The sequence below is a fragment of the Rhinolophus ferrumequinum genome, chromosome X (assembly GCF_004115265.2).
Source record: "Rhinolophus ferrumequinum isolate MPI-CBG mRhiFer1 chromosome X, mRhiFer1_v1.p, whole genome shotgun sequence".
Taxonomy (NCBI): Eukaryota; Metazoa; Chordata; class Mammalia; order Chiroptera; family Rhinolophidae; genus Rhinolophus; species Rhinolophus ferrumequinum.
This window is the reverse complement of record NC_046284.1, coordinates 6756121-6773725: the sequence shown is the minus strand read 5'-3', so window position 1 is coordinate 6773725 and position 17605 is coordinate 6756121. Positions and strand designations below refer to the sequence as shown.

Sequence of the window (17605 nt, the reverse complement as noted above, 5' to 3'; positions counted from 1 at the left end):
GGCAGAAATATCCCAAGCCTTCCTGGTGGCAAGCCTCTCAAGCAGGAAAGTGGGAAGGGGGCAGCAAGAGCTAGGGGGCTGCACAGAGGATGGGGGCTGGGCCAAGAGAAGGCTCTCATCTGAGCTGAGGCACCCCTGCTGTAGGGGCCCATCTGTCACCCTGCAGCCACCGCCTAGGACCCCACCCTGGCGGGGTTGGCCTGGACTCAAAGGTGGACCAGGCCCTCTCCGCAGTTGATTCTTTGCCGATTCGGACTGTGCGGACAGCTCATCAGGGCCCCTCTTACAACCAGGAGCTGCCTCCTTCCTTGCTGTGACTGGGTCGCTGGCCCCTGTCCTGCCTGCCCCCAAGCCTACAAGAAACAATGACCCGGAGCAGACCCAAGCTCCCAAGGGCAGAGGCAGTCCCCTCTATGGAGGCTGACGCCTGGCTGGAGTCCTCAACCTCGTCTCGCTGTGCCTCACTTTGTTCGTCTAGAACGTTCATCCAGAGCTGCCAGGATGGTTTGGTAGCACCTGTGCGTATCAATCTCATTCCCAGCACGGTGACCCAGAACTACTGTTCTCATTATCTAAGGGTTCTGGGATGGGGCCTTCCCCGCAAGCCAGGAGTGCCCCGCCTGAGTCTCTCGTCTGGTGGCCAAGCAGCTCCGTGAGCTGGCCCTCCGCAGCACCCTTCTGAAGCCTGGGCCCCAGAGGCCCAGCCACAGGACCTGCTTTGTCACTCTCTGATTCCTGCCCTACTCATCTGATTCCTGCAGATGACAAGGTGGTCCCTGTCATCTGCAGCTCTGGGTTCTGGCTCTAACTTCACCAACGAGGCTGTAGGGCCTTAGACAAGTCATTGCCTTGGGGGCTTAGCTCCCTCCTGCCTTCATTTATTTCAGTCACTGTGAGAAACTCACTAGGGCTTCCAGGTCCAGGGCTGGCGGCAAAGAGATGGTCCCAGACCAGACCAGGGGGTGATGGCTCCAGGGGTGCCAGGAGAGATGCAGAGAGGTGCTGGTGCACCCTGACCCCGGGACAGTACGTGACACAGCCTGGCTTTGGGCCTTGGTCTGGGTGCAAGGAACCAAAGGAGGCCCAGGCTGGGCCTTGCAGTGTTGGGAGGGGCCAGAGGAGTGGTGGGGGGATGCAGCCAGACAGGGTCCTTAGTACTGTGACAGAGCGGGAGCAGACCCTTGAGGAACAAGGTAAGAAAAACCCAAAGCATCCCCAGAAGCCCCCTCCCCCCTCCTCTCGCAGACATCTGAGCCAGTGCAAGGGGTCAGAATGAGCCCCAGCCTGCGCTGGACTCACTGCCTGTTTCATATATTATCTTCTTTCCCGTGATGAGATGGCCTCACTCGAGAGGCACATTCCTGGAGGTGGGGGGGGGGGGAATGAGAGATGTTGCCAGAAAGGCAGGTAAGCCACTCATAGAGGTCTTCCTCAAAGTGACTGGCGGGTCGCAGCAGTTTGGTCCTTCCACCCTCAGTGGCTCCCCTCTCTCCTGGCCCCATTCAGCCCTCAACTTCCCTTGAACAAGCCAGGAAGTCATCTGCTTCCCTCTCTCCTACCCTTCCACCGAGTGGGGGCTGGAAGGGCTCCCAACTCTCCCCCCTCTTCCCTCTCACCTCCTTTTGCCTGTCCAGCCAATGGGTGTGGGCGTCTGGCTCTCTCCCAGCACAAGGATTATATCATCTGTAATGTATATCCAGACACACACGCCGCTGCTTGGGAGGACAGGAGAAGGGGAAGGAGCCAACACAGCTGGCCGGAGGGGGTTTATAACCAGGTTATTGAACCTGAACCTGAGCCCTCCCGGAATGGGGGTGTTAATGGCTCCTGAGAACCTGGCCCCTCAGAAATCAATCTCAGCACAGGCGGGCTCTCTCGAACTCCCCTCCCTCCTGCTCTAGCCTGGGGCTGCCTCACCCTTTCACCTCAGCTGCAAGTGCAGATCTGGGAGCCGTCACCAGGGCCATTTGATTTCAAATGTCCGGATGTAGCCCCACTGGGAACTGCAGCAAACAGGTTGGGTGCCCTGGAACAGGGTCTAGAATGTGCTTCTGAAGGTATGGCAACTGGTATCACGTCTAGAAGATGCTGGCTAAGGTGCCTCTGATGGGGGAGGAGAGACTGAAGCCTGTTATCCAGTGGTGGCCTGGGGGGAGCGGTTGTCAGGTGAGCAAATGGCTTCAGCTGTAGGTATTGCTCTCAGTAGGACCAAATGGTTGCCCAGAAATAAAGCCTTGTGCATGTACCCAAGTGCCAGCGTCCCTCAGATGGGAGCAGGGTCTCTAAGCAGGGGCCAGATGGGGTGGGCCTCTCCTCAAACCTCCACTTACTTGTAAAGTAGCCCAGAATTGAGACCTGGAAAAGGTGAACAGAGCAGGTACAGGTGCCTTCAGCCAAAGGCCCAGTCTGTCAAAGCAGGGCCAGCAATACGCATGGCCAGGCTGAAGACCTCTCCATCCCAAGCAAGGCCCAGCTTTCTGCCCCTCCACCTTGCCAAGGGCCGGCAGTTCCTGGTCCCCCGCTGAGAGCCTTGGGCTTCTGGTGAGAAAAGGGGCATGGCCAGAGAGGAGAGAGTGAGGGCTAGAGCTGCCCAGTCACCCCACCCTCAGATAGGACCTGAACACACGGGCGTGGCTTCCAAGATGGAGGCCAGCTGTGCCTTTAGAACAACCTGGATTCCGACATGGTTGGCTTCGTACTCAAGTCCTCTTCAAGAACATTCTCCATTTTATTCTTCAACAGGGCACAGGCCAGGCCTTGCTGGCCAAGACAGGTCTCCGGGGGTGAGGAGGGAGGTCCCATTTTCTGAGGCAGAGCAGGCCTGTGCCTTCAGAGCTCCTGGGCCTGGCCTGGCCATTGTATTAGCCTTCTTCTCTTCCAGTCTGGTGAGTCTTGTTGCCTGGAGAGCACAGGCACTGTGGGAGGGTAGGATGGGTGTTTTGCAGGGGTGGGGGGCACCATCAATCAATCCAAATGTTCCTCCTCCAGCCCTTCAGCCCTGAGTCACTAAAGCGCAGGATGGGGGGGAGGGAGGGAGTTGGTTATCCAATCTTTCCAGAAACTTCTCTGTGAGTCAGCTCACCAAGCCTTTGCCAGGGGCCAACTGAGTGCCCAGGCCATGGGCACAGCCACCATGGTCTTCCCCAAATGGGAGGACCACCAACGGGTGACAGCTGGCCCCATCTTTTTCAGTCTCCATGTATTTTCATGTTTTGGCTGACAAAATGGCCCTATTGCTATATGGCACAGAGTTTAGCGTATGTTGATTTCTTAGCAAAGGCCCCTAAATTTCAGGACAACCGGCAGGGCTATCAGAGAAGCACAGCGTCCAGCGGGAGGTCCTGCACACAGTTCTGTCTGCTCACCCATGTGGTGGAGGTTGCACAGTTCTGCTCCACACTGGATCCCTAATGCTGAAGGAAAGGAGAAAGGACAGCCCAGCCCCAGGAAGCACCCTGGGCCTGCCTGGCAGATGCACCTACCAGCAGGTGCAGCCCAGAAAGGGCCTGAGTGGTCATCTGCTGAGGCTGGAAGGGGCCAAAGGGCAGGGCGGGCATGCAGCCTGGTGGCAGCAGGACCCTGTCCCAGCTCACACATAATGGATTAAAACCGCCCTGAAGCTAGGAGGGCCCTTGGAAATCAAGAGGTCCTCCTTTCTACCCAAATGTACAGATGAGGAAACTGAGGCACCAAAGACAAAGCTGTCTGCCTCCTCTCTCTTCCAGAGGTAATGACTCAGGGGAATTCAGCACTGTCGCAGACATGAGCCAGGCGGCCAGGCCTCCCTTGGCTGCCCCTCATCCATGGAGTGGCTGGCATCCCAGTTCTGCCAGCCTCCTTAAAGATGTCATCCCATCCTGTCCTTGCCTCATTCTGATCTCCCTGGGCTGAGAAGGGAACCCCCTGCCAGAAGCCAGCCCACAGCCTCATGCTGGTTCTCAGCATCCCTCATGTCTCGTTCCAGGGCTGAGCCCCAGCTCACCTGACTACTGGCCTGGGAGCCCCTGTGTGCTCCCCCCTGCCTCCCTCCCTGCCTCCCCCTCCCCACAGCGGTGAGCAATCTGGGAACCGGTGGGCCTTCTTGTTCACACTCAGCTGAGGCTTGGGGAACTCAGCCCATCTCAGCCCACTGGGGCTCTGCCACGACATTATTGCCTGACCACCAGGAAACCACTGCCTTGGTTTCCTTAGCTATGGCATGGGAATAGTCTCCTCTGACTCCCAGACTGGTGCAAAAGCAAAAGGAGTTCCTTGATGGGGGATGCCTGTGGCCTTCCGTGCAGAGGAAAGCACACTGGGCCTCCTGACAACACCCCCTTCCAACCCCTCCCCCAAAGTCCTGGCTCCACCCCTTCCAGGCACCGAAGCTCAAGCGATATTACTATTAGCCAGAATCTGATACGTGAGATTGGGAGAGGACAGTGCAGGGGAGCCTGAGGGTTGGGGGCGCTTGCAGTGTAGTCAGCTGGACCTTAAGCCCTCACCCCTGCGGCTGCAGGAAGTGGCCCTGGTGGCCAATCTGTGCCCGGTCCTCGATGGGCCCCTTCAGTTCTCTTGCAGAAAGCAGGGGTGCCAGTGGAGACTCTTCGGTGCAACCCTCCCCCAGCCTAGGCCCAGGCCTAGGTCAGGGCACCCCACCCCATTCCTGTTCCCCAAGCTCGTGGCCCCCACGCAGCAGGGCTGTTGGGGGGCATCCAGACAGGGGCCTGGGTGGGCAGAGCGAGCAAAGGCTTTCAGGTGGGTGGAAGGCGGGCAGGGGCGGGGGAGGTGGAGGGAGACGCCGGGCAGGCTGCGGCCCCTCCCCGCTCCCTCCCTGCGCGCCGCCGGCGACGGTGCCCCTCCTGGGCAGGGGGCGGAGAAGACGGCGACGGGAGGGGAGGAGGCGGCGGCGGAGGCGGGATTTGGAGTTTCCCTCCGCTGCGGCGGCGGCGGCAGCCCCTCGGCTCTAGGCGAGGCCGCCGCCCGAGGCTCCGGTGGCGGTCGGCGGCAGTGGCGGTGGCGCTTCCCGCCGCCCCGGCTTTGGAAACTTCCCGGCCGCCACGCGCGGAGCCGGCGCAGGAAGCCGAGCGGAACGGAGGTGAGCAGAGGTGAGCGGAGCACGCGGCGCCAGAGCACCCACCCCCACCCCACCCCACCCCCACCCCCACCCGGCCTGGCCGCCCTCCGACGTGCGCTCCTCCACCCTGCACCCCCAAAGTCTTGCCAACGCACACCCCACGGGGCCGACGCACGCGCCCCTGTGAGACACACTCGGTCCTGCCACCGCACACCCCCTGCATCCCGACCGTTGCACCTCCGGTGTCGTCCACCACGCACACCCCCTGCCACTTACACTCCCGAACACAAACCGTGCACCGTGGACCCAGGTCCCTGCAGTGCAAATCCCAGTAGCCCGGAACCCACCACTGTCCCCAACTCAGGCCAGCACCCATCACAGACCCTGCCACGCCTCAGTACACACCCCGGTTCACACATACTCCCAATACATCCCTGCACTCTCAGCACTAACCTAGCTCCCCTCGGTGCCCCCACCATCTCCGACTCCCCATATGCTCATTACAGACACCCCACCCACGTTCCCAGCCCAGAGACATTGCAATCCACCCACCCCCAAGCGAAGCCCCAACACTACCCCACACCACAGAGGCTGACACTCCCCAGCTCGCACTCTCAGGCACCCCAACATGTATGCACACCTGCTGGATCCTCTCTCTCCAGCACCCAGCCCCGCCCCCATCGCAAATAGCCTTCAACAGCCCCCAGAACATCCCCGAGTCCCTCCCACCAGCACCCCCAACACCTGGCACGCGGGCTCTAGAGGCTGCAGCATTTGGTGACATCCCTGCCAGGCGCCTCTGGCTCGCCTTGGGCAGCAGCTTGCCATCCTGAGGGGCCCCAGGTGCCTCCCTAAACAGACCTTGAGTCTCCCCAGCGACTGGCTTGGTCTCTTCCCTAAGATAAAGAAGGCACTTAGGGCACAAGGTACCGTACTTAGATGTCGGGGCACCGGGAGTGGGGGTGAGGAGGAGGCAGAGAGGCAGGCACTTAGATGGAGGCGGCAGCACATAGTAGGTCGGTGCCACGAGGACAGGAGTTCACCCAGTGTGTGTGCCAGTCTGCGTGTGTGTTGGGAGGAGAGCTGTGTGTGCACGTGTGCTTGTGCATGTCTGGGGGGAGTGTGTGACCCGCTGAGAGAAAAAGCAGGAGCAGCACCCTCATGGGCTCCCTCGTGCAACAATTGGTTTCATTCATTCATGCCTTCTTTGTTAACGAGCATTTCTTCCGTGAGCGCCCGGCTGGTGCCAGGCCCTGCACTGGGAGCTGAGGCCAGCTTGGGGCCGGGCACACACCCGCTCCTGCCTTGGAGGAACTCCCAGTCCCGCGAGGAGACCGACCAGGAAAAGCAGAAAGCCATCCCCAGCAGAAAGTGGATTTGGTGGAAAAGACACTGGATTTGGCAGGAACGCTGTCGCTGGGAGTTGTGCTCCCGACCATGTGACCTGGCCGCGACAGCCGAAATCCTGCCACTCGGCCCGGCGGGAACCGTGCATTTTGGAATGGGGGGGATGGAGGGAGAGGCGGGGCGCCCCTCTCCGAAGGCTCTGGGGACCAGAGGGCGCACGCGGCGCGCACCGGGCCTAACGGCGGCAACGTCCCCGTGTCCTCCCAGGGGCAGTGGCCTGGCCCAGCGGAAGCCAGGGGTGCCCTGCGTGGGCTGGGGCTGCGGGCGCAGCGCCCACCCTGCGGCGAGCGCGCGGCCTGGCTCCGCCCGCCGGAGGGAGCCTGGTGAGGCCCCAGCGCGCAGCCCGCCTTCCCCTCCCCAGCCCGCCCGGGAGTCGGGTGCGGGGAGGGGCCGGCGCCCCGAGCAGGCGCTGCCGAGGCCCGAGTGCGGAGCGGGCCTGGCGAGGGTCGGGGGAGGGGGCCTTGGCTGCGTTCAGCCCTGCAGTGCGGAGGTGGCAACAGGTTCCAGTTTGTACTGCTGCTAGCGCAGCGGGCGCTGCTGGCGCTGGGCACAGAACACTCGCTTTCCCCGCTGGAGGGCTTGCCAGCAGGGTTGGGAGAAAGGTGCAGGGGAGCCACTTTTCAGGCGTCGGGAGGCGAGGCCCGCACAACCCCACCCCGGAGGGGGGGGGGTTTCTTGGAGCCTAGCTTCCTCTCCCTTCACCACTGTAGAAGTTGCCTCCCTCCGCATCCTCATCTTCCCAGCCAGGCTCCCATCACCTCCTCCAGGAAGTCCTCTCCAGATAGCATGCCTGGGCCCCTGTGGAGTACCTACCTCCCTTGGGGTTGGTGGCCCTCTCTCCAACTATACTGAGCCCCCATTATATAGTGGGTAGGGGCATGTGTCTCTCCACTTCCCTATCAGACGGACTTTGCCACCCTCAGTGCCTACAACCTGGCCAAGCCAGGCACCCCAGGCTGGCACATTACAGATCACTTTAGTGCCTTCAACCCCTGGCCACTCCAGGGTCCCACTCACAGCTGCAGCAGGCCTGGAGGGAATCCCCAGGCTTGGGGCGCATGGCCAGGTGGCTGCCCACCTCTGCCTCTGGGAGTGAGGATGGAGGTATAGGAGACACTGGAAGACAGAGTCTCTGCCCCAGAGTACTCAGGACAGGGAAGTGGGCCCCACTTCCTCCCAAACTGCAGCTCTTGGGCATTGCAGTCTCAGAGAGCTGAGGTCTGGAGCGCAGAGGAGGGAGACAACAAGCTGGCCCAGGAGAGAAAGGCTGCCTGGAGGAGGGCACCTTGAGGGGGCCTGAAGGAGCAGTCTGGACAGGCTGCAGAGTAGGGAGGCCTGGCCTGGGCATAAAGGGGCACATACCAGCTGCCTCAGGCCCCTGGATGCTGGTGGTGGGACTCATCCCAGAGGCCAGGACGTAGTGGGCTATGGCCAGAGATGAAACCCAGGCTGGTGACCCACTGGGTCAGGGAGGGAGGGATGGGGTGAATGGAGGCCCCTTGAGGTAGCCTGGCTCTCCGCAGCATTGCCTCCTCATCTTACTCTGGTTCAGGAGAGGAGTCCTCAGTAGCCACATTGGGCTTAACTAGAATAAACTTAGGCCTTCCAGTGGCTTTGAGCCCTTTCACTCCTTAGTTACACGTCTTGGTGCCTGTCCTATGCATATAGCTCTGCCTTCTTTTACTTAGTTCCTTGGGGTAGATTCGCAGAAGTGGCCAGAGGGTGTGGATTTCTTCCTAGCTCTGGATGCATATTACCAAATTAGTTTCCAAAAGTGCCAATAGAGAATCCTCCAGCAACCAGCAGTGGAGCCGGTTTCACAGCACCCTTTGCCAGTACTGGATGTTCTCATTTTGAGAACATCTTTACTAATGTAATAGGTAGGAAGTGTTACTTTGTTTTCTGTTGTTCTTACCTTGCTTTTTGAATTTGCTTTCCTTCCATGCCTGAGGTTGAACCTTCCCCCAAACGTCTTGTACCGGTTGGGTTTCCCCCTCCATGCGGTCTGTTCTGGTTCCTTGCCCATTTATCTATCAGAGTCTTAACTTTTCGATTAACCTGTATGTGCTTTATCTTATCTTCTGTATATTTTCCTTCAGCTCTACAATTTGCTTTAGATGGGTTTTAAGCAGAGAAGGGACATAGACCAGACTTTTCAGAAATCTCCTCCACCTCGTTTCATTGTCTCGGTACTTACCACACCTGGTATTATCTTGTTCGGTCAGCTGTTTATTACGGACCTATCCTGCTAGTCTGGGAGCTCTGTGCAAGCAGAGACCCTGTGTGTCCTGCCCGTTCATCATACTGTGTCCATGGAAGGTATGGAGGCCAGCAGCCTTTGCCCAACGAGTGTTCTGGTGTAGGGCTGGACAGCTGGTGGTTGAGGTGGATAGGCCTGGAGAGCGCTTTGGAAGCTATGACCGTGACCTGGTCAAGAGCTGGCCGATGCAGGCAAGCCCTTGGCCATTGCAGGGGCAGAGGGGTGAGAGCATAGATGGGAGAGAAACTTCAGTAGAAACTACTTTGCTCTTGACTAGGCAGGAGGCAGAGGGAGAAGCCGAGGGGAGTCCCAGGATCAGTATTGTAAGAAGAGCAGAGCCCTGAGTTTGGGGCTGGGAGCTCAGAGCTCCTGGTGCCTTCGCTGAGGCCTGTGCAAATGAAGCCAGTGGGGGTGCCCAGAAGCTGCCCTCTGCCTGCCTAGCCCTCCAGCCAGCCTTGGGCAGAGTTCTGGGCCAGAAGGCAGCAGTGGCTTTCTGGTCCTGCTGCCTCTTTCACTGCACGATTTCAGTGGCATCCCACAGAGGCCCACGGTGGTGGCTATGATGCGCCTACCATATCCATGGGGCTACTGAACACCAGTCAGGGATATGATGGTTTCGGGTCACTCTGAGTAGGGTTTGAGGCAGGCTCTGGGGCAGGGGCACTGGGCTCTTGTCCCCACCCCTCCCCCTGCCTCCAGGGGCCTGACTGGCGCCGGCCAGGGGAGCTGTGGCTGGTCCCCTGCTGGGCCCCTGACCTGCCCTTGGCCTCTGCCCCGGCCCTGTCCCGCTTGGGTGGAAACCCCAGCTCAGCGCGCCACTTGCAGGGGGCCCACCCGACTGCTTTCGCTGGCACCCGTTGGCTCGCTGGACCCCTGAGCCCGCCCCCGCCGCCCCGCCCCTCTAAATGGTAACTCCACGTCCAAAGGCAGCCGCTTCCGAGGTGGAAGCTGGATCGCTGCAGGCTCGCAGCAGCTCAGGACTCGGCTTCCACGTGCGCGCCTTCCTTGCCGCACCGCCCTCCTCCCAGGGGCCTGCCCCGGACACCCTGCCCGGGGATCGCGCCCCGCGTCCCGCGGTGGCCGTGGCCGGGACGTCCGCGAGCAGCTGCCCGCCGGATCACGCCCCAGGTCTCTCTCCTTTTGTTTTCTCCTCCCCGGGGGTAGGGGGCACCAGAGCCGGATCAGCTCCCAGAGGGCCAGGCACGGCCCATTACCTCGGCGCCACCTCTATTCCCCAGACCCACTGGCCGTGGGGAGACCTCGGCCTTGAATCCCTCTCACACCCACACACCCCCAAAGTCGAAAGCTCGAACTTGTGGAGTGATTGCGGGCAGGCTGAGCGAGAGACGCAGAAAGGGGGTGTGAAGGAAGGAAGGAAGGTGGCGGTGGCCTTGCTTGGGACGCCTCAGTAGAGCCTGGAAAGGGACCTATGGCTCTCGAAGGAGCCGTTGACGCCCAGCCTTCCTCTTCTGGGGGACCTCTCACACTGCCTTTCCCGGGGCGGGGAGTAGTGGCCCTCCCGGATGGCTGCCTCGGGTGTTTTTCTTGGGGCGCACAGGGCGCCTTCTGCATGTCCTCACTGGGAGGGATGCGAGACGAGAATCGGGTGGTGGCAGGGTGTCCCTGCGGGACTCTGGGCGCCTGCCTTCAGGACACAGGGTTGGCTTCACATCTTGACCCCTGGGCCCGCGCCCCGTGGCGGCCGGGCGCGGAGGAAGTGGGCTCACGCCGCGCGCTTTCCTTCTCTCTGCAGCACCAGCGGCCCGACGTGCCAGGAGCCGCGAGCCTATGGAGGGTCTGGGCCGCTCGTGCCTATGGCTGCGCCGGGAGCTGTCGCCCCCGCGGCCGCAGCTGCTGCTCCTGGACTGCCGCAGTCGCGAGCTGTACGAGTCGGCGCGCATTGGCGGGGCGCTGAGCGTGGCACTACCCGCGCTGCTGCTGCGCCGCCTGCGGCGGGGGAGCCTGTCGGTGCGCGCGCTTCTACCGGGACCGCCGCTGCAGCCGCCTCCGCCCGCCCCCGTGCTCCTGTATGACCAGGGCAGGGGCCGGCACCGGCGCGGGGAGGCCGAGGCCGAGGCCGAGGCCGAGGCCGAGGAGTGGGAGGCTGAGTCGGTGCTGGGCACCCTGCTCCAGAAGCTTCGGGAGGAAGGCTACCTGGCCTACTACCTACAGGGTAGGTGCTGGAGGTGGTGCGGTGGGCACCGGCCTGGGGAGGACCCCTACCCAAGAGGCAGAGCCCCACCTTCCAAGGGGATTCACAACTCATTTGACTGTGAGCAAAGCCTGCCTCATTTTGTCTAAAGTGGAGGTGAGATACCCTCCTGTGAGCATGACCTTGGGCAAGTCCTTCACTCTTGGGAGCCTCAGTTTCTGAGCTGGACAATGGGGATAATCAGGCTGACCCGACCTGGCACACAGGAGACTCAAGAATAAACTACCACGTGTGGGCACCCAGCCTCCCCAGAATGGTATCACCTCCTCCAGCTGTTCAGCCATGGGCAAAGGAGACAGGGGACCCAGGAGGACAGATCCCACTCTACAAAGGCTCTGGAAGGGGGCAGGAGAGAGAGAGAGAGAAGCAGTGAAAAGGCAGAAGGAGGCCTGAGGAAGCAGAGACCTGCACACCACCACCCCCATAGTCATGGCAGGGCTGGGGGATGAAGGGGAGACAGGCTGAGGCGGGCCTCTTGGCTCCTTGCTGAGCCACACACACATGCACCCTCCAGAGGTCCAGGTTAGGGACAGTGTTCCCATGAATCTACAAAGCCAGCTGTCCCCACCTCCCCTTCACAGGGGTCATTGGGCTGTGGCCCCTAACTACATTCTGAATGCACAGGGATACAGAAATATACAAAGTGTTGAGTTTCCAGGCCCCCACCACAGCTCAAGGAAATAGCAGTTAACTGTAGACCAAGGAGATGTTTGCTTCTTGGGACTTTGGAACCATCCGTGGAATGTTGCACTCTCCCAGGCTCCCCACCTCTTGGGGTCCCACCTCATCCCTGAAGAAAGCACAGAGATGGCTGTGACCTGGCCCCTGCCCTCAGGGTGCTCCTGGATAGGAAGACACCCAGACAAAGAATTCACATCTGAACCTTCCCTCTTCTTTAACTGATGGCCACCGGTCCTCCCCAAGATTAGCAGTATATCTAGACTCTGTTGAGCCCTCATGCCTGCCTCAGCTCAGCCCTGGGGGTGTAAGATCCTCTTGGGGTGGCTCTGCCTGGGCCCAGTGTCTTGCACCCCCAGCAGCTGCAGTGGGCACTTGCTGTCCAGAAGAATAGCCAACTGCTGGGTGAGGGTGGCTGGGCTGCCAATAGCATACAGGCTGCTGGCTTTTGAGTTCTCTTTGGGAACATCTACAAGCCCCCGCAGGCATCGGGGCTATCTAGGGTTGGTTCCCTATCCCCAGCCAGGGGCGCTTGGCCGCCCAGGAGGCCAGATCAGCAGGACCCTCCATCTCTTTCCTCCTAGGTGGCTTCAGCAGATTCCAGGCTGAGTGTCCTCACCTGTGTGAGACCAGCCTCAATAGCCGTGGTGGACCAAGCACAGCCATGGTGCCCAGCCCAGTGGTGGGGCTGGGCAACCTGTGCCTGGGGTCTGACTGCTCCGATGCTGAATCCGAGCCCGACCGCGACTCCATGAGCTGTGGCCTGGATTCGGAGGGTGCCACGCCCCCCCCATCGGGGCTGCTGCCCTCCTTCCCAGTCCAGATCCTGCCCAACCTCTACCTGGGCAGTGCCCGGGATTCGGCCAATGTGGAGAGCTTGGCCAAGCTGGGCATCCGCTACATCCTTAATGTGACCCCCAACCTCCCTAACCTCTTCGAGAAGAATGGCGATTTTCACTACAAGCAGATCCCCATCTCGGACCACTGGAGCCAGAACTTGTCCCAGTTCTTTCCGGAGGCCATTGCATTCATTGGTGAGTCCGCCCTGCCTTCCCCTGTCTCCTTCCTTCTCCCAGGCCTGGCTGCTGGCCTCTCCCATTTCCTCCCCCTCTCCCTCATGACGGCTCCTCCCGGGCTTAGCTGCCCTCCTCAGAGCCCTTAGCCAGGATCTCCTTTCTGGAGTTGGGCAGTGCCAGGGCCAGCTCTCAGAGGCCGGCCGTGAAAGTGCCGGGACTCTTCAGGTCGGGCAGGGCTTCCCACCCTAGACAACTGGTAAACTTGGCAAAATATATGAGTCAACTGTTTTCTGATGGTGGATAACAATCAGTGAAGACCCTGTAGTGTCTGATCCACTCTGCCCCCATCTAGATGAGGCCTTGTCCCAGAACTGCGGGGTGCTTGTCCACTGCCTGGCGGGTGTCAGCCGCTCTGTTACCGTCACCGTGGCCTACCTCATGCAGAAGCTCCACCTCTCGCTCAATGATGCCTATGACCTGGTCAAGCGGAAGAAGTCTAACATCTCGCCCAACTTCAACTTCATGGGGCAGCTGCTGGACTTCGAGCGCAGCCTGCGGCTGGAGGAGAGGCGTGCCCGGGAGCGGAGCAGCGGTGGACAGGAGTCCACCACCTCTGACCCGCCCTCCTTTTTCACCACCCCCACCAGCGATGGCGTCTTCGAGCTGGACCCCACATAGGGCCCTACCCCACCCCCCAATGGGTGCTCCCCACCACCCATGTGCTGGGGGAGAGGGAGGGAGGGGGCTTAGCCGTAAGCAAGGGGGGGGAGGGTTGGGGGGGAAAGCGCAATACCTCATGCGGGGGCTGTGGGAAGAGGCAGGAGCTGGGAGCCCCTCTAGGGTGGCCGTGGGGAGAGAGAGACCTGTCCTGCCCACTTGAAACATCTGCGGGAATCCTATTAAATGTGCCTATGGGCCAGCCGGGGATCGCCGGCCTGACCCGCACCGCTTTGGGGCGGAACCACGCTCCAGAACCTGCCTCTTCTGCGACTGTTACTTTCTTCTTTCGGGGGGCGGGGGGTTCCCATTCCGAGGGACCATTCCAGGTGGCTGCCTATTCCCAGATCCAGGCCCTGCATGCTCTGCCAGCTCAGCTGGGCTCGGAGCCTCTGTTTTCCCCCTTCAGGAAGGGTGTGTGCCTGCTCCAGCCACCTCATTTGCCACAGGGACCTGTTCCCAGTCCCATCCCTGTCCCCAAATGACTGCTTATGGGGAGGGGTTCACCACTACCACCATTGCAGTCACCTCCCTCAGTCACCTCCCTGCTTCTCTGCTGAGACTTCCCAGGGGATGTGGACTCAGGTGCAGTGGCCACCCAGCATCCATGGGGACAGCCCCCGTCTGGGTGGCTCCTTGCTGGACAGCTCCATTAGGGAGAGTGCTGGCCTAGGAGCTGTTGGGAGGGTTCCCAGCTGCACATCTGGCGCCCTGACTGTTTATCCACTTGACATTTGAAAAGATGCTTTTTTTCCTCTTCCCCCAGATGTCTTGACGGGATCACTGGGTCTCTTTGTGACTGAGGGTGGTCAAACTGCCACCGGAGGAGATGGGGTCTTGGAGCAAGAGCTGGGGGGTGGGGCAGGGGAAGAAGAAGGCCTGGATTTCGTTGCTGCCTGTCCCACACAGCCACGGTTGGTTTGGGGAGCGGGGAAGGGGCCAAGCTACGCGTGTGCGTGCACACACGGTCATTCATTGAAGTACACACCCCTCATGGGTGGCAGGCATGCATGCGTGCGTGTGTGCGTTGGTGCTCACACATGCACCCTAGCCTGCTTCCACACCTGGCCCAGTGACCATCTCACCCTTGGGAACCCACCCCATGGTTGCTTTCTTGAATTGTTCCTGAATAAACAGTTTATATAAGATACCAAACTGAGGGAAGCTGCTTCCAGAGCACCTTGGAGGGTTCGGGGGAAGGTGGGGAGGGAGGTTGAGAAGGAGAGGAAATGTGCTCGGCTGGTCAGGGACTCAAGCACCACCCCCATGTCATCATTTCCCATCTGGCACCTGCACTGCCTGTCAGCCCAAACTCTAGCCAAGCTGCCCATTCACTCACAACCCATTGAGCTCCTATCTACCATACGTGGCTGGGCACTGGGACGAAGCAGTGAACCAAAGAAGCCAACCAGTTGGAGCCAACTTTCTAGAAGGGGAGGGAAGACACTACACAACAGACCCCATGAAGCAGTAAATGATGCCAGGTGGCTGGTGTGGCAGAAAGAGCAGGGAAGCAAGGACCCAGAAGTGACCATGGGGGTTGGCAGCTGCACCCCAAGATTTGGTGCAGAGTCAGCCCCAAGTCGAAGTATGAGGTGATGGGAGCCGCAGAAGGACCTGAGCTGGGGAGGGACATGGGAAGACGTGCACATCCAAACGTGTGTCCTGCTGGCTGACGAAGTGTGGAGTTTGGACCAGAGAGGCCCAGGCTGGAGGCAGGAGAGCCTGTAGAGGCCGCTGGGCCACCTGAAGTGACAGAAGAGGCTTGCTCCTCCCTGGCTTCCCTGCCTCAGCTCTGGATAGCTCCAGTGCCTTCTGTACGCCATATCTGGGGTGGTCTTCCTAAAGCCAGGATTCCCAACCACAGAGGCATGGCACGAAGTGAAAGGGAAACTGGAGGGTGGATGGGGACAAGTGCAGTATGAGAATGCAGCGGCAACTTTGTAAGCAATGTAGACAGCATGTCTAGAGAAATCTTCCCAGTACAGAACCCCTAAAAAACAGGATGGAATTTAAAAACATGTTGGAATGAATGGCTGAGCTGGTAGGAAAATAAGAGAAAGCCTCCAAGGTCAGAAACCATGGGGATACTTGAGTCCAAAGGAGTGAGCCAGCTCTGCGGCTGGCACCTATCCCAGGGGCATCTACACCCAAGAGCCAGGAGCCCAGGACCACCCCTGCTCCTTGGAACCCTCTTCCGGTGGCTTTCCAGACACCACCCAGGGGAGCCAGGAGACAACACCTGGGCCCCCACATTGAAGGGCATTGCTCTCAATAGGCATGGTTGGCAGAATAGTGCCCCCCTAAAGATGGCCACATCCTAGTCCTAGGGCCCTGTGAATGTGATACCTTCCATGGCAAAGATACCTTCACAGATGTGAATCAGTCAAGGATCTTGAGATGGGGAGACTGTCCTGGATTATCCGAGTGGGCCCCAAATGCCATCACATGCATCTTCATAAAGGAAAGAGGAAGGCAGGAAAGTGAGAGAAGAAGATGTGATGATGGAAACATGGGTCAGAGCCAAAGAAAGATTGGAAAACGCTACATTGCTGACTTTAAAGACGGGTGAAGGGGTCCACCAGCCAAGGAACGTGTGCGTCCTCTAGAAGCTGGAAAAGGCAAGAAAATGGATTCTTCCTTGAGCCTCCTCAAAATATGCAGTCCTACTGACACCTCCATTTTAGCTCAATGAAATCTATTTTGAATTTCTGACCTCCAGAACTGTAAGATAATAAAATTGTAGTCTGGTTGGGGGGACAGCTCCTGGACTTGTCTTGAAGGTGCATCTGATTAGCTTGCACACAAGTTTTTATTTAGACTGTGACAGTCCAATAAAAATAGCGAAGTTTAAAAATACATTTTTTAAGTTCTCATGAAGTGGCCCAGAGGGAGTATTGTCCAAGAGTGCCTGGCAGAAGCAAGCACAAACCATCTGTGCAGGGATGTCCTTTAAATACAGGCCTCAAATAATTCCTATACAAAATTCTAAAATACATAATGAAAAAAATCACAAAATGTATCAGGAGACAAGCCTCCATGGATAAGAGAAACATATAAATTTAAGAACCAATCTTGCAAAAATAGCAGATTTTGAAATTACATGACATAAATATAAAATAAGTATGATCAATGTGTTTAAAGAAATAAAAGGAAGTATAACAAAAGAACAAGAGACTATAAAATAACCAGGTACTCTTGAAAAATGACCAAATAAAACTTCTAGAAATTAAAAATATAGTAACTGAAATTAGAAATTCAAGATATGGGTTAAACAGCATATTAAACATAACTTAACAGAGAATTAGTGAACTAGAAGATGGATTTAAAGAAATTATCCAGAATGCAGCACAGAGAGACAAACAGATAGACTGAGGTCACACAAATATTTAGTTGCATTTGGAGAAGAAAAAAAGTTAGAGAATAGGGAATATGCAATAGTAACAAAGACAATGGCCGAGAATTTTCCAAAATTGATTTAAAAAAAAAACAACAAAAACCACTGTGGAAAAGAATGCTAAGCATCCCCCAGTATCCGTTTTCCCCTTCCTCCTTTTATAAAGAAAATCCCCAAAGGTTAATAAGACATTTGGCTTCCCAGCTAGAAACTTTCTTTCACATTCTCCCTTGCAGCTCATCGTGGCCATGTTTTTACATGTTCTCCACTTTTCCCGTGAGAGCCCTTAGCGTACCAATCCTAGTGTTTTAAATGGTTGGTCTGATGATTCCAGAATCCCTACCATATCTGAGTCTGGTTCTGATGCTTGCTCTGTCTCTTCCAACTGTGTTTTTGCCTTTAGTATGACTTGTAATTTTTTGTTAAAAGCAAGACATGATGAACTCGGTAAACGGAATTGTGATAAATAGGCCTTCAGCAATGTGGTGGTGAGGTGTGAGGGGAGAGGAAACATTGTGCAGACCTAGGATTAGTTCTCAGTCTTAGAGTGAGCCTGTGCCTCTGCACTGTGAACTTCAGTTTTCCACCTCCTAACGTGGGATAGGATGGCTAGAGAGGGTGGGAGTGGAGTATTTCCCTTCCCCCAACTCTGTTAGACTCTGATAAAACCCCAATAGGTTAGGCTCTGGCATAATAATTTGCCTTGAGGATGGGCCTTGTTAAGAGAACTCTAGTGTATTTCAAACTGTTTACTTTCCCCCTCCCCCTGCCAGAACCATAAGGAGATTTTTCTCCAATCTTCGCCCTGAGAACCTAGTAGGGCTCATGGAGGTATAACTCACAAAAATGCGAAAGCCTCCCT

The 17605-nt window shown here is 58.0% G+C and overlaps 1 protein-coding gene across 2 annotated transcripts; it reads left to right on the top strand.

Annotated features, from left to right (window-relative positions):
- The first annotated feature begins 4911 nt into the window (after positions 1-4911).
- Positions 4912-13327, top strand: DUSP9 (dual specificity phosphatase 9). Of its 2 annotated transcripts, none has more exons than XM_033111254.1 (4): positions 4912-5077; positions 10477-10896; positions 12198-12647; positions 12982-13327. In XM_033111254.1, the coding sequence occupies exons 2-4, from the start codon at positions 10512-10514 to the stop codon at positions 13305-13307; spliced, it is 1161 nt and encodes a 386-aa protein (XP_032967145.1). In that variant the 5' UTR covers positions 4912-5077; positions 10477-10511; the 3' UTR covers positions 13308-13327. The 2 variants fall into 2 exon arrangements, with proteins under 2 accessions (XP_032967145.1, XP_032967134.1); XM_033111243.1 differs by having other exon boundaries at positions 4932-5087.
- The last annotated feature ends 4278 nt before the right edge of the window (positions 13328-17605 follow it).

Bases quoted from the DNA above. Each gene is read 5' to 3' on its own strand.
- DUSP9 (XM_033111254.1), top strand. From the start codon at position 10,512: ATGGAGGGTCTGGGCCGCTCGTGCCTATGGCTGCGCCGGGAGCTGTCG. The intron at 10,897-12,197 runs GTAGGTGCTGGA...CTTTCCTCCTAG, and splicing joins CCTGGCCTACTACCTACAGG to GTGGCTTCAGCAGATTCCAG. The intron at 12,648-12,981 runs GTGAGTCCGCCC...GCCCCCATCTAG, and splicing joins GGAGGCCATTGCATTCATTG to ATGAGGCCTTGTCCCAGAAC.